The sequence below is a fragment of the Sinocyclocheilus anshuiensis genome, unplaced genomic scaffold (genome assembly GCF_001515605.1).
Source record: "Sinocyclocheilus anshuiensis isolate Anshui unplaced genomic scaffold, SAMN03320099.WGS_v1.1 scaffold423, whole genome shotgun sequence".
NCBI classification, from domain to species: domain Eukaryota; kingdom Metazoa; phylum Chordata; class Actinopteri; order Cypriniformes; family Cyprinidae; genus Sinocyclocheilus; species Sinocyclocheilus anshuiensis.
Genome location: NW_015549610.1, coordinates 1596554 through 1611668, shown reverse-complemented (window position 1 = coordinate 1611668; position 15115 = coordinate 1596554). Strand labels below are relative to the sequence as shown.

The 15115-nt window shown below is 37.5% G+C and overlaps 3 protein-coding genes across 3 annotated transcripts; all 3 read right to left on the bottom strand.

Annotated features, from left to right (window-relative positions):
- Positions 1-75: 75 nt before the first annotated feature.
- On the bottom strand, positions 76-1783 carry LOC107659223 (general transcription factor IIH subunit 5-like). Its single transcript, XM_016448090.1, has 3 exons — positions 1248-1783; positions 978-1088; positions 76-575 (listed from the first exon to the last, which is right to left on the bottom strand). Exons 2-3 carry the CDS (start codon positions 1010-1012, stop codon positions 395-397), a joined length of 216 nt encoding a protein of 71 aa, XP_016303576.1. The 5' UTR covers positions 1013-1088; positions 1248-1783; the 3' UTR covers positions 76-394.
- Positions 1784-1921: 138 nt separating this feature from the next.
- On the bottom strand, positions 1922-10227 carry LOC107659155 (protein SERAC1-like). The gene is made up of 17 exons (XM_016447991.1): positions 10118-10227; positions 9607-9835; positions 8918-8954; positions 8569-8711; positions 8112-8201; positions 7321-7335; positions 5775-5906; positions 5450-5571; positions 5234-5362; positions 4777-4890; positions 4410-4572; positions 4181-4331; positions 3638-3742; positions 3434-3531; positions 2586-2768; positions 2324-2467; positions 1922-2208 (listed from the first exon to the last, which is right to left on the bottom strand). Exons 2-17 carry the CDS (start codon positions 9734-9736, stop codon positions 2072-2074), a joined length of 1893 nt encoding a protein of 630 aa, XP_016303477.1. The 5' UTR covers positions 9737-9835; positions 10118-10227; the 3' UTR covers positions 1922-2071.
- A 1239-nt stretch (positions 10228-11466) lies between these two features.
- On the bottom strand, positions 11467-14037 carry myct1a (myc target 1a). Its single transcript, XM_016448089.1, has 2 exons — positions 13637-14037; positions 11467-12363 (listed from the first exon to the last, which is right to left on the bottom strand). The coding sequence occupies exons 1-2, from the start codon at positions 13689-13691 to the stop codon at positions 11777-11779; spliced, it is 642 nt and encodes a 213-aa protein (XP_016303575.1). The 5' UTR covers positions 13692-14037; the 3' UTR covers positions 11467-11776.
- Between the last annotated feature and the right edge of the window lie 1078 nt (positions 14038-15115).

The following is a 15115-nucleotide window of genomic DNA, read 5'->3' as shown; positions in this document are numbered from 1 at the left end:
CATTTTTAAGGCTAATTATAATGTATGCAGGAAACAAATTAAGCACATTTTGAAAACATTTGTTTTTTAAGGTTTTTTTATTTGATGCTTGTATATTATGCATGTATATAAATCACACTGTCATCGACCATCTGCTTTCAGTTTGTGAACAATTTTGAAATGCTGAAAAGATTCAAGAAGCTGTCTTTGAAACATATGCAACATAAAGCATATAATTCTGTCAGATGAAAAATGTATGCAACACAGTCAAACTATAACAAGGATAACAGGCATCATCCTAGTAGCCAGTCATCTATATATTTTAGGTGCATCTGTGTTTGTGCAATTGTGCTGAAAGAATCTCCACATCCATCTGCTCCCACAGATTGTAAGGTCTGCTGTCAGATTCAGACATTTATTTCTGGGTGATGGGGAATGAATTCTGGTCCATCAGTTCTCCTACTCGCTCCTGAAGAATCTGCACAACTTCAGCTAGGATGAAAACATGCATGTCGTCCAAATCCTGGATGATAAATTTCTTCCCCAATGCTGACGTCTCGTCCAGATATAGAAGAAATTGCTTCATAGCTGGGTCACTGTTTCATATTTTAAAAGAAGGATCATAAATGATGGTGCACTGCTGCATTACTTTATTTTAAAAGTGCACTCATATTTTTTTTTTGATACCTTGTGCCAAAATTTTCAGTTACAGGTAACACTGAAGAAACACTTTAGTCAGTCAACCACAAATATTAATAGATAAGCAAGTATATAAGCGGATCCAAGATCAAGTGAATGGTACTTCTGCTGGTCACGCGATGTAAAATATAAATCCATGTAAAATAAAACGGCTTTAGACTACTTATCTCTTCATCTACTGTAAGTCTATATGACTTCACATAGTTTTTTTTTTAATTATTGTTTATTTCTAAGTTTAACATTTTTAATCATAGAAAAAATACTGAATGCACCTTTAAATCGTTATATGTAAAACTTACCATTCAACGAGAACTCCTTTCAAGACATTAACCATTTTGGACGGGATGTGTTAACACTTCTGTTTCTTCAGTTAAAGCCTATGTATCTACAAAAGGCAAAATTGTTCTGAACTGAGAAATAATAACAAAAAGTTAGCAGGTTAACGCTACCGTGAATGTTTGTACGTCACAAATGTTTCACATACTGTGCGTATCTCCAAACATATATTCGCAAATCATATACATCTAAAAACAAGCAGTTTTTGAAAATAAAAAAAAAATAATTCTTACATGATTTTTATTGTGTTTATCTGTCAATTGTCAATTTGGTTTAAGCCTACAGTGTCCACCGTCTACTAACAACGGTCTTCCTCTAGTAACAGACTAATGTTCGATCTGTGAGCTCTACTGCACTCTGCTGGCCTGGAGCGCACTGTTGCTCTGAAAAGAAAAGGCTGCATTATAGCTATAGTAAAAGTATCTGATTTAAGTGGAATATAAAGTTAGGACACACAACTTTATTCAGTGTGATAAACATTTGGCAATAATTGTGTCTTGCACATACTCAACATCAAAATAAAAGTAATATGGTCCTATGCAAGTACTACAATTAATCCATTAGTACAAAAATAGTGGCAAATTACAGCCAGCATCAGTACCAACCTGTGAGTCTGAGGTAGGGATATAAAGAAGGCTGGTGAGTTAAGAAAAAGGCTAGTTTTCAGCTTCTTCCAAGAAAAATAAATAATATAAATACAATGGACTTTCTATAAATGATTATTTTAAACATAATATACTTGATACTCATTTCAATTTGTTATAGCTTCCGGTTAAAATAAATGTCGAAAACTGCTCATTCCAAATTACTGAAATGAAATACAGTACAAGGCAACGGTGAAGTGGGCAAAGCACATTAAAAGTTAAACCCAGAGGTTTTAACAAAAAGCATATTCATAATGGCTTGATTGAATTAAAAAAATGAAAAGAAAAATCCAGTTGCAATTTTAGAACTTCTATTTATTCATAGTTAACATTATCTTTTAAAATGTAATTGTTGAACCCTCAAGAGGCAATGAAATGGCAAGAGACCGGTTTTGGACTGTGGACTTAAGAGTTCACTTAATTCTCTGTCCTCCAAGAGCATCTCGAATAAACTGTAAAGTACGTTTATAGAGAAATGAGTCTTTTTTTTCTGGCTTGCAGGTGTTGAGGTGATCAACGTCCACCTGGATGAGGTCCCCAATACCCAGATCTGAAAGAGCAAAAGGAGAATTTTTGTTTTCTGATACCAGGTACCTAAAACCGTCAGTTATTATGTAAAAATGATACATCACGATGCTGCTTGTTGTTCAATTATCCTGACCTACCTGCTGACTGCGATGGAACTACCAATATTTTGAGCATTGGCCCAATGTAGGTTGGTAGAGTTTCTGCAAAGCTAAGGACCTTGAACTCTTGTTCCTTTGCAATGTTCAGGAAATTTTCATTCAAGTCCCGTAACGCTGGAGAGTCTGAGTCGAAACAGGTGAACAGAAAAATTATGTGCAAATTAGATTTAGAATCTTAATCTTAAGTGGAGGAATTAATATTGCATTAATATTTAGGGAACAAAAATAAATCACACTATACCTCTACATAGTTCTTTTACTTCAATGGAGGGAAACAGTAGGTATCGGACATTTACAGAATACTCTGCCATGAACGTGCCGTGATGAGGAACGCTGTAGAACAGAATTCCCTTTGTGTTCTTGATCAGCGGACTGAGATCAGGATCTTTAGAGGCATCTAAGAGCATCTTTTTCACAAGTAAACCTGTGACACAAGTTTTGATTTAGAGTTACAAATGGATTTTTTAGCTACAAACAGGGCTGCACAATTAATTAAAATACTGAATCACAATATGGCCTTGTGAGATTTTTAAACCTCTAAAATTAATATTAAACTCCCTGTTGAAACTAAAATTACATTTTTGTTATACATAAGCAGTCGCAATTTAAAATAGTAAAAAAACATTGTATTGCAAATAATTTAGACAGCTACACAAATATGATGTAGGAAGATTTAGATCTGACCTTAGGCCAGCATTCAGTGTAGTCCTCTCGAACCCCTTCCACCTTGTCATCTTCCGCCACATCAAGATCCTTTTGACGCCAAGTTTTAAAAGCTGCTCCCAAGAGGCCGTGCACAAAGAGAACATCGGCTTTGATTGGCTGACTGAATATAAAGGATGGAAGACATAATTAATCCTCACTAAACAAAAGACCTTTTCATACATATTCGGCAAAGATGCATTAAACTGATCAAAAGTTAGACTTTTATAAGCTTTTATAACGTTACAACAGATTTCCCAAAAATATTAAGCAGCACAATAGTTTTGAACATTGGTAAGATGTTGCTTGAGCAGCAAATCAGCATATCAGAATGATTTCTTAAGGAGAGTTGGGTGCTGGTTATTCTAAGACCCACCATGGACTAACCTCCCATACTGTGGGCTACCCACACCACAGGTCTGACCCCTACACCTGCATCCTTCAATTTCCTCAGCAGTTCCTGACTTCTGTAGGCCAAGGACTTCCTGTAAAACACAAAAATCAGGGACAAACATGGATATTTGGTATGCTATGTTGAGTTAATAATATAATTTAGTAATGCACAGCACACATCGAAAATTGACTGTTTACCTTTGGTTTTCAGCAGGACACTTAGCCTTCCAGTCACTTAAATGGGTGTCATACTCAACAGACAGGATTCTGAGGTTTGGACAGTCTGCAGCCAACCACGACTGTGGAAAATGCAAAAAAAATAAATAAAATCACTGACTTTAAACTTCAGCCAGACTTTCAAAATACCCCTGAGGCCCTGTAATGCCATTACACTGCAAGTAATATTTGGGTACTCATGAGCTTCTTTAAAAAAAAAAAAAGTTAGACTTTTATAAGCTTTTATAACGTTACAACAGATTTCCCAAAAATATTAAGCAGCACAATAGTTTTGAACATTGGTAAGATGTTGCTTGAGCAGCAAATCAGCATATCAGAATGATTTCTTAAGGAGACTGTTGAAAATTCAGCTTTGCCATCACAGGAATAAATTACATTTTAAAATATATTACAATAAAAACAGTTATTGTAAATATGTTACAATACTACTGTTTTTACTGTATTTTTGATCAAATAAATGCAGACTTGGTGAGCATAAGTGGAAGTTCATATAAGCATGCATACTTAGTGCGACATTGTGGGTGCAATATGTAAACACCATCCTGGTACTTCTGCCTTACTGCATCTCTGTCCAAATTGGCTAAAGCACGGGCAGCATGAGATGCCTGCATGATGTGTGGTGACTGGATCATCTCAGCCAGGACAGCCACCCAACCTAAAGGTCAACCACAAAAGAGAATAAAGAACTACTCTTTTCAACATAAAATCAGTTATTCTAAAATATAAAGCTAACCTGACTGTACTATGGCTGTGTGCAAGCTGTCGTTCAGGGTGAGGTTTCCAATAATTCGCACAATGTTGCGCTGAATTTTCGGAGAGTCTCTGCGAAGCTGGTAGACTCTTTGCAAAAGCAGCAGTCCTCCATTAGCAACAACGTGGTCACAATGACTTTGGACCTGTGAACAAAGAACAATTAAATGCTTTGAATTGATTCGTTTATTTAAGTCAAATTCTTGATTAAAACCAATCAACTGAAGGTACACCTCAAGAAGATCTACAAAACATCACTCTACACACACAAGCATCCTGTCTTCTTTGATCATTGCTTACTTCCTTGCTACACAAATACATGTCACTTTGCAGAGTTTGTAAACCTTCACCTTTGAGTGCTGCACCAGGGCCTGCAGGCAGAACGTCTCCACCTTCTCAGAGGGGGTGGAAGTCAGGCTTTGGGCATAAGGCAACCCATTTCCTCCAAAACACCACAGCCCTCCCTATAATCACAGACCAAAATGCACAGCTAACACAGTGACACTTTTATATGGATATAAATTTGAGTAAAATAAGTACAATGGTGCTTAAACACTTTTTCAGGATCCTTGATTCAAGAAGTGTTTTTTTCCATTCATTTTCCCATAGGGAATTTAAAAATGACTTGGTACATGGTAAATCGCAATATTACAAAGCCAAAAAAGTATTCGAAAGAATACTTTCTGAGGAATAAATACACACAAATATTTAGGTAGTTTGAGAACGTACATGTAGGTTATTGTTAAACAAACTATGGAGATTTCTTAGGAACTGTTGCACTCTATAGTTTGACTATGTATGTCTCACCCGTTGAGAGGCTAGTGATTGGCTGCTCTCTCTTAATGCCAGAGAGGTGAAGTACTGCACACACTGATCCACCTCCGACTGGGGCAGAGATGCCAGTAACTGCCTAAGCCCATCTTCAATCGATATATCCTATAATACATGCACAAAACTTTAGCACAGATATCTGACATTACACAGCAGTTCAATTTGGCTATTGTCTGAATGATAGCTACCCACATCGTCAGTATGCGGCAGTGGAGGTGGAGGGAGAAAGAAGCGCAGGTCCACGTTAGGCATGCGGGCGAGAGCCACAGCTGTGCGATGATCTACCACCTGTGCTGCAGTCTGGTACTGATAATCTGTGATGGACAAGACAAAAGACCATTCAGAGCCATTCAGACATAACTCACTGAGTTATAGTGAATTATTTTTCTTTGGTAGGCAAAGGGGTCTGCGCAATAGAAATAGATTTTGCTGAGCAAGAGCAACAGCAAGTTTTCAGTAAATTCAGCAGAACTTGACATTTTATAATAATGAATTGAAGTGTGCTGCCATCTCTCACCCTGCCAGTGGTGATTCTGGGCCAGTTCCTGCACCGCCTGCTGTCTAACGGCCCGGTCGGCAGAGCAGGTTTTCTTCAGCAGCACCCATAGCGCACATTCATGAGGGTCTGCGTCTAGATGACTGAGATGCTCTGATATAAACAAACATCAACATATGCTTATTTCACATAATTGCAAACACAGAGACATACTAGAAATGACTAATCAATGTTTATTTATAGAGCACATTTAAACACAACCGAGGTTTACCAAAGTGCTGTACAATGAATAAAATAATACCAATGAATTAAAAGGGAGCAAGATTAAAGAGGAAATTAAATCAAGTAAACAAGCAATAGACAATCAGCTTAGTACGAGAGAGATCCAAAATAAAATACTTAAGTAATGGTAAAAGCCAGAGGAATATATATGTCTTAAGATAGGATTTAAAAGCAGTGATGGATGGGGCCGGTCTAATGTAAATTATGTAAAAATCATGATTTAATATGAAGTCAATGATACAAAAAGTTGATACGAAGAGTTTTTTTTGGCAAAAGTCAAATGGAAACAGATGCCTTCAGTTAAACATAGGGGGAGTACAGGACTTCTGATCATCATCACATTTTTCTATAGTCTAACAGTCTACTGCTATTGCTTACTCTGCTAAATTTTTTATTCTAAATGTACACTACTATTAAAGGGTTAGTTCACCCAAAAATGAAAATTTTGTCATTAATTACTCACCCTCATGTTGTTCCAAACCCGTAAGACCTCCGTTCATCTTCGGAACACAAATTAAGATATTTTTGATGGAATCTGAGTGCTGTCTGACCCTGCATAGACAGCAAGGGTCCTTACACGATCAAGGTCCAGAAACGTAGCAAGGAGATCGGTAAAATAATCCATGTGACATCAGGGGTTCAACCGTAATTTTACAAAGCTACGAGAATACTTTTTGTGCGCAAAAGAAAAAAAAAAAAAGACTTTATTCAACAATTTGTTTCCTCGTGCCACGCGGATACGATGTTTTCGTTCAAATCAAAGCATAAACGACGTAAACAATGTATCTGCGTCGCACAGCTGACAGAAAACAGTATACGCAATTTACGTTCAGTGGATACTCTCCAAAATAGCACTAGGGTGATGCGGAGGAGACGAATTGTTGAATAAAGTCATTTTTTTTCTTTCTTTTGCGCACAAAAAGTATTCTCGTAGCTTTGTAAAATTACGGTTGAACCCCTGATGTCACATGGATTATTTTACCAATCTCCTTGCTACGTTTCTGGACCTTGATCATGTAAGGACCCTTGCTGTCTATGGGAGGGTCAGACAGCTCTCAGATTCCATCAAAAATATCTTAATTTGTGTTGCGAAGATGAACGGAGGTCTTACGGGTTTAGAACGACATGAGGGTGAGTAAATAATGACAGAATTTTCATTTTTGGGTGAACTAACCTGAACTAAGGTGTAGAGTCAATAAGATAGTTAATGTTTTTTTTTTTTATCTTACTGACCCCAAACTTTTCACACGTAGTGTATATTATAAACTACACTTCAGCCTCAAACCTGGTGCCATGTATGCTGCGATTAAAAAAAATCAGAGTGTATTAGATTCCATATGCAGAAGAACAGAACAGACAGTAATATACCTGGCCTATTTAAAACAGAACAACATTCCATGTCAGTTCCTCTTTGTGCAGATACAGGTGACATCTAGGTCAAAAATACTGTCAAGTTAACTTTCAACAGAAAGCAGATGTTTCCTGAGATGCAATAACTACGTATTCATAGTTGTGTAAATACTGTCATACTAACAGCTGTCTGAATAATTTTTGGTTGATTGTAATCTATTACGTACCTTTCTATCAAAATTATCTAACGTTATCAAGATTAATTTGTTCTGACACAGTTTAACTCTGAGATCTTGTCATATTTTATTACCATTTTCTAAACTAAACTGTGATAATGTGAGAAATGTTGAAGGTGTCTGAATAAATTTTGGTCTGACTGTATCTATTTGATAAATGAAGTTAACCAACTAACATTATACATACACTTTTGGTTTCTGTACCCAATATTTAAAAAATGTACAAATGCAATAAAAATATCGGTATCGGTACTCGGTATCGGCAAGTACCAAAAATAAAAGTATCGGTATCGGGCGAGTACTGGAAAAAGTGGTATCGGTGCATCCCTAGCAATAACCATACTGTCCCTAAGTGCTTTTTCTAAGCATGTCCTCTATTATAACCATGCTGTTTCACACAGTGCCTACAGTCAACAAATATTTACTTTCAATATTTTAAAACAGGCACCAAGACTTGTCAATGCCATCAAATAGAGATGAAACTACTCACCATCCAATGGGAGAAGAAGAACTCTTGATGAAATTTCAAGAAACTTTCTAGCTGCTTTATGAAGTTCCATCCTGGTCTTGATAGTAAAGCCTAGAAAAGAAATAAAGTCTGTTGTGGGCAATCAATAAATTTGTATACATTAACTGTATACATGAATCAAAATACATGAATGGGCTGTTTTAATGTCTAATTGTGCAAAATCTCAAACAATACAATCTACAATATACTAGCAAAAAATAACATCTAATCTAAGGCATAAATACAAAGGTCCTGCAAAAAAGAACAAAAAAGAAAGGATGAATCGTTTATGGTGTAGTATTCCTCAGTTGCAATTTGCTTTCGAAGAATAAATGTAAATGTAAATGCAAATGAATCTTTTGGCTCACTGATATTTACACACTCTCTCAAGCACAAACACACACACACACACACACGTGGTAAAGATTCCAGAATGTACCAGAAGCAAGGCTCTCCTGTTCTCTATTAGTGGTGTGAGTCAGGTAGATGTAGGACTTGTGCTTCTCCTGTAGTATGGCACTGGTGTCGATAGTGACGGCCTGGTTCAGAGTAACCACCTCGTATGTGATGAAAACACAGCCTCTGTGTAAGCAAACTTGATAGAGTCAGAATGTGTTTCTGGAAAGGGTAACAAACCTGGCTTAGAAGATACATCACTTTTAACGGCTGCTTCCACTGACATTCTCTGTGTATGTGCTGCATGATACTGTATAATATAATTTTATTGATGGCTTGTTAAATAAATGCCAAAAAATAAAATAAAATAATAAAAATAATAATAAACCTACCCCAATACTATTGCTCCTGTCACTTTTGCTACTTTTCCTAAAGACAAAAAAAGAGATGAAGAACAGCATTCAGAATTATTCAGTTAAGCATTCAGAATAAATCTGTCAATTTATGAACTATATAAGGACCCATAGGAAAGTAGTAGGACAAAAAATACACATTTTTTATTTTATTTTAATTTAATTTAATGTTTTAAAAATCTCTTTTGCTCAACAGTGCTGCATTTATTTGATCAAAAGATCATAGAGTAAAAACAATAATATTGTGAATTTAAAATTACTGCTTTCTATTAGAATATAGTTAAATGTAATTTATTGCTGTTTTTACTGTCACTTTAACGCATCCTTGCTAAATAAAAGTATAATTTTCTTTAAAAAAAAAATGGTATAGCCCCTTTTGCACCGTAAGTTTATTAATAACTACAAAATCTATTTTATTTTATTTTAATCTATATTATTTTAATTTTATGTTTATCTTTATAAAGTTACTTTATAAAGGGTTTTTAAAATGTATTTATACGTCCCAAAATTACAAACAATTGTAAAGAATTTTAGGCCCTAAAATTAAAGTTAAACTTAAAGCGGTTTCAAAAGCAAGTGAACTGCCTTCCTAGACAGCATTTTTGGGCATCATGAACACCATAAATGCTGTGTAGGTAGGCATGATGCCAGTAGGTTCAGAGTCTTACTAAGGTCTCTCCATGGCAGTGCTCTCTTCACAGCAGGTCCGGTGGTGCTCAGCCTCCGCACGCGGATCATTCGCAGGGCGGACGCTGACATTGGCGGCTTCACGTGCAGAAATCCGACGATGGCACACATTAATGTTGGCCAGAGGGCCGGTGAGACATGTCTGTCCACTGTTTATGACTGCTGGCGATTTAAAGTAATCTTCTCACGTCGATTATAATAACCTAAATACTAAAAAATTAAGAAAAGAGGTGGTGGAATCATGACATGCTAGCAGTCAACTGTTTTTGAAACAGTCAACGCACTTCTTTACCTATAGAAACAGCTGATATTTATACTGCTCTAAAATATCTTAATTTGATGTTAATTCCTCATTTGATATGGTGTAATAAGCAGTCGGCTTGTATGTAAAAAGCGAGTTAGTTGGGTAGTAACTTATTCTAGCGAAATGCATTCTCTGCGCCCAAGACTGACATTTAACGACTGAAACTGTACGTTAAATGTGCACTTTACCTATAAAAACATTCGTTCCTTCCAATGAACGCGGTATGATAAATCACTTTTGACAGCAAACGTAAACAGGAACTGTTTTCAGATTGAACGCACATTAACGTAGAGCGTCATTACCGTAAGTAACGCAAATATCAGTGTCACGCGTCAAAAATGTCCTACCGTAATTAATGCGCACACACATCGTTAAGTGTAATCACCCCTACCTTGTTTAGCAGGAAATTAAATCATTCTATCCTCTCCAAACCGCTATATAAATTTAACGGTAATATTTCAGCACAGTAGCAGGACGTAAACACATTTCTATAATTTTCATGATATCTTTTTGCACTGGTGCAAATTAACTTAGACATGGCAGCTTCCATCCAAAATGCTTTGCTGGAATCTTGACAGGATAAACACTAAGACCTAGAGGAAACCTATCTGTCAAAGTGCAGATGGCACAGTTAGCATACATTTTAACCTGTTGAGACAATTCCTTCCTCTTGTCAGGGAAATTCACCACTGGCACTTACCCATGGGTGTGAAGGATACCAGGTCACTTCCAGGATGTGTGTGCTCTAAACCCTCTGTAACACCTCTGTCCTTGGTCTGCTCATTCCTCGGTACCCGTTTTCAATGATAGATCATGGACATGTGTAGCTCTCCAAAATGGACAAATTAAAAAGGCTGTGTGACTGACATTCTTCTGTGGAACACAAAAGAAGATATATCTTTTGTGTTCCACAGAAGAAAGTCAGCAGAAATAAAGTGATGGCGACATAAAGGTGGTTAAATAAAGACAGAATTTAATTTTTGGGTGAACTATATCCATTTTATGGCAAGTGTATAAAGCTTTCTATGAAGATGCAGGAATTAAAACATGCAGATGCAAAAAGCTATTGCAAAATGCATTGTGTCAGTTTATTTTTTTGAGTACAATTGTGTTGAGAAATACTTACAATGATTCCAAAAGACTAGAGTTCACAGAAAACAAACCAATAAATACACAATCTATTGAGTTTGGTGCTAAACGATTTTAAATAGTGTTTGCAATAGAGATCAGTAATGCTTATTACTAATCCCCATGCTTATTACAACCTTCAGTATCTCTTACTTTCTTTCTCTCTCTGTTTATCATGTTTTCTCATTTCTCTCTCTCACTCTTTACAGACATATTCTCTCCCTGCAAAAATATAGGTCTTTTATCTTTACTAATCAATAAAGCAGACCTGTAGAAACCAAAGTCATCTCACTCTCTCTTTCAAACATTCTCTGTGAGTATTTCAGATTGACCTCGCACAAAATAAAGATTCCAAAAAGAGGTTTTCACAATGATGCCATAAAAGAACTATTTTGGTTATATTTGGTTCCCCAAAGAACCTTTCATGGAACAGTTCTTATCTTAAAAGAACCTTTTCTTTTCTTTGTGAGAAGAACATAACCTTTCGTTCAATGGAAGGTTCCCTGGATGGTTCCTCATGGAACCATATGCCAATAAAGAACCTTTATTTTTAAATAGAATACAAACAAACAAACAGAAATATGCAAATATACACACATTGAAAAACTGGCCATGTTTTAAGATGTAGGACATCCATATTGCTTTCAGCTGTCCAATTTTTTAGTCCAAGTCTATTAATACATTTATCTTCCTCCATCACTGTAGCATCTCCTCTTCCTTCACGTGGTTGTCTCCTGATAGGCTCGTATGATGCTCTCATAGGCAGGTGGTGGAATCTGGCCTGCATGAAAGCCCCTTAGATTGCTGTTGCCCCAGAAGGAATCCGGCCTGGTTCTGGCCCGGGGTGGAGTGACCATGGAACTCACAGTGCTGGTGGAGCCAGCCGCCCCAGGGCTGGTAGTGAGAGTGGGGGTCCGTGGCAGGCTGCCCTGGGAACCCTCTTCTGCCTCACGAGCTATCTGGCTACACTGAAGAAGAGGATGAAAAGTAGAGGCCCGGAAGCTCGACTTGCGGCCTGGTGAGTCACCATAGTCTATCGGTGAGGATGAGGTTTGCCGATGGAAGGAGAAGGCAGCGCTGGCCAGACTGTTGTTGCTGCGTCGGTCGTAGCCGCTGCTGTGTCGACTGTAGCCTGGCCGAGAGCGCGGCGAGGATGAACGGGTGGTGGAGCGGGACTGGTGGATGGGTACACGAGTGATGTTGGCTGAAGCTCGTCGACGAGACATCCAGGTCAAGATCATATAGACCAGAGCTCCCAGCAGAAGACCAACAACCATAGAAAGACAGAAGGCCAGAATCACATCCCCTGGAAAAAGGAAAGAAATAAAAGTGGTAAAAACATATTTTTAAGCAAGCACTCTGTGGCCACAGATTAGTTCACAAATTAGGAGGTAACCATAGCAGCAGGAGCGTCATCAAGATCAGTTTTGGACGGTATCACGTAAACATTTAATTTTTAAGATGCTTGACGCTGTTTGGCAAACTGCAGCTAGGGGCGCCAAAATACAGTTTGCATAGCGGGAGACGAACTTCACAGAAAATTACTGACAGAAATTACTTTAACATGTCGATCAGCCTGTAAGAATAATAATTCGCTTCTGGTTTTTTTTTTATGGAACGTGCTGTTAAACGATTGGTTCCCTGTAATCCTTGAACAAGGTTTTTATATATTTCAAATGGCTAATGAAGTGTTGACAGCGTTCTACTCCAATGACAGAAATACTTGTCTCTGTTGTAGGGTCATTGAGGAGAAACTATCAGGAGATTGAAGGTCAGTCAGGAGCGCCTATCCTGACAACTCTAAGTGGGCGGGGACAAATTCCACAATAGAAGGCGCACCTAATGTTTTCTTATCCTTTACAGTTAAGGTGAATTAAATAGTTTGCATTTTAGGAAGCTTCCTGTTATGGCATTCCATTGTCTACAGAAATACCAGTTTCATTAGCACACAGGGCTTCTGTCTGCCACAGGCCTTTGAAAATGACAATACTTTGAGTGAGAATTTTGGCTTTAAATTTTAATTCCTCAATTAAAATTCGTTTTAAGGGTATAATTAGAGTATAATCTAAATAATTCGAGTATAATTATTCATAGATAGGAGCCAGAGTTGTTTTAGTAATGTATGTGATTGAAGCAGGCAAATTGTAGCCATCTTTAACCGCAGCACCTACAGGTAACTATTCTACAGATTATTATTAGTATTATAAGAATATGACATCACAAACTCTTTAGAAACTTGTGTGTAAAATAATGTGGGTGTTTATATGCAATTTTCTCCCTAGGTGAAAGGAATCACAGTCCAGAGTGAAGGATCATCTGGAAATGACATTTGGAAAGACCGAATGGAAAAAGCTGCACACTGGCGGTGTTGTTTTTTTATGGACCACTTTTGCCAATATCTTTTGCTGCTAGTTACTACAGTCTGCATTTCTGTTTCTTAAAAGACTCGACACAGCATTTTCTACACTCTCCAGATTTTTTTAGAAGTACAAAGTTGACTTTGTAACACTGTGAGTTAATTTGTGTGTATGCAAGAGCGAACTCTTTATAAAGTGTGTAAATATGGTAAAATATCTTACTCGATCCGAAGGACTCCAGTATCTTCACAATAGGATGAGTGCTGTTATCCGCCATAGCTCCCTCCAGAGATACAGGGGAGACGAGAGAGGACACAGTCTCTCCCCTCCAAATCTTTTGTTCTTTCACTCTTCCTTTTAACTTTTTCTTGTGTCTCTCTCTGTGTCTATCCAACTCCTCAATTCCAGGGACCCTCCTCTCTCACTTTCTCTCTGTTTGTGTCTCTTTTTCAGTCCCAGACTGCTCAGCACTGTGGCACACAGGATCCTCTCCAAGGCCGGGGTCGCTACTCTGTTGTTTGTGGAAAAGCAAAGTCTTCACTTCACATTTCCTGCCTTTCCTGCGTAAAATTAGCAGCAGGCTGTCCTTATCTACGCAGACCAGGGTTCCTGTGGGATGGAGAGGAAAGGGAGGAGGGTACAGAGAGGAGGAGAGTCAAGGTGTACGTGAAATCATTTGCTACTATCATTTGTCGCCTTTCCCCTGGCCAAAATTCTTCATATTTTACTTCTCCTGATTTCCTTTTCACTTCCAGACACTTGGCATGAACAATGTAGGCTGTACCATTCTGTGTCACCACTGATGGCATTTTGCCAGTTTGCAGTGGCAAAGAGCTACACAATTCATTTCATCCTCTGATCAAAAATACAGTAAAAACAGTAATATTGTGGAATGTGATTACTTTAAATTATTATTATTATTATTATACTTTATTAATAAAAACAGTATTATTATTTAAAAATATATTAAATTATTACGATTATTATATATTTGAACATTTTATTAATTTTAAAGGGGTCATATGATGCGATTTCAAGTTTTCCTTTCGCTTTGGAGTGTTACAAGCTGGGCGAGCATAGATAAGATCCCTAAAGTTGCAAAGACTAAAGTCTCAAACCCAAAGAGATATTCTTTATAAAAGTTAAGACTCGTCCATGCCCTCCTAAAACGCCTCGTTTAAACACGCCCCCACATGTCTACATCACTGTGTGGGAAGATTTGCATAACGCCGCCCAAATGTTCACGCAAAGAAAGAAGGCGTAACTTTATTGTTGCTGCCACCGCCGCCGCCATGTTGTGAAGACGCTGTGTGTTTCGTTGCGAAAGCGAAAATACTTTGTTTGGCCTTCCAAAAGAGGACACGACTAGAAATCAGTGGTTAAGTTGTATTTACAACACTGTTCCAGAACAGTTCAACCCAAATATTCGGATGTGTGCAGCACATTTTATAGAGGACTGTTTCCTGATCCTGGTAGAGTAGACCACAATGCCGGCTGTTCTGACTCACAGAAGTACGTTTTCATATTTAAAGAATTAGCCACTGATGATTCAAACGTGAGTTTTGAGTAGTGTAGAGTAGTGCTTGTTGTTTGTCGTTTCTCCGACAACAAAAAATCAGACATGGTTTTATGTTTATGTGGCGTGATGCAACGCAACACGTAAAAAGACAGTATAAGTCATTATAATAAGTAATTATGTCC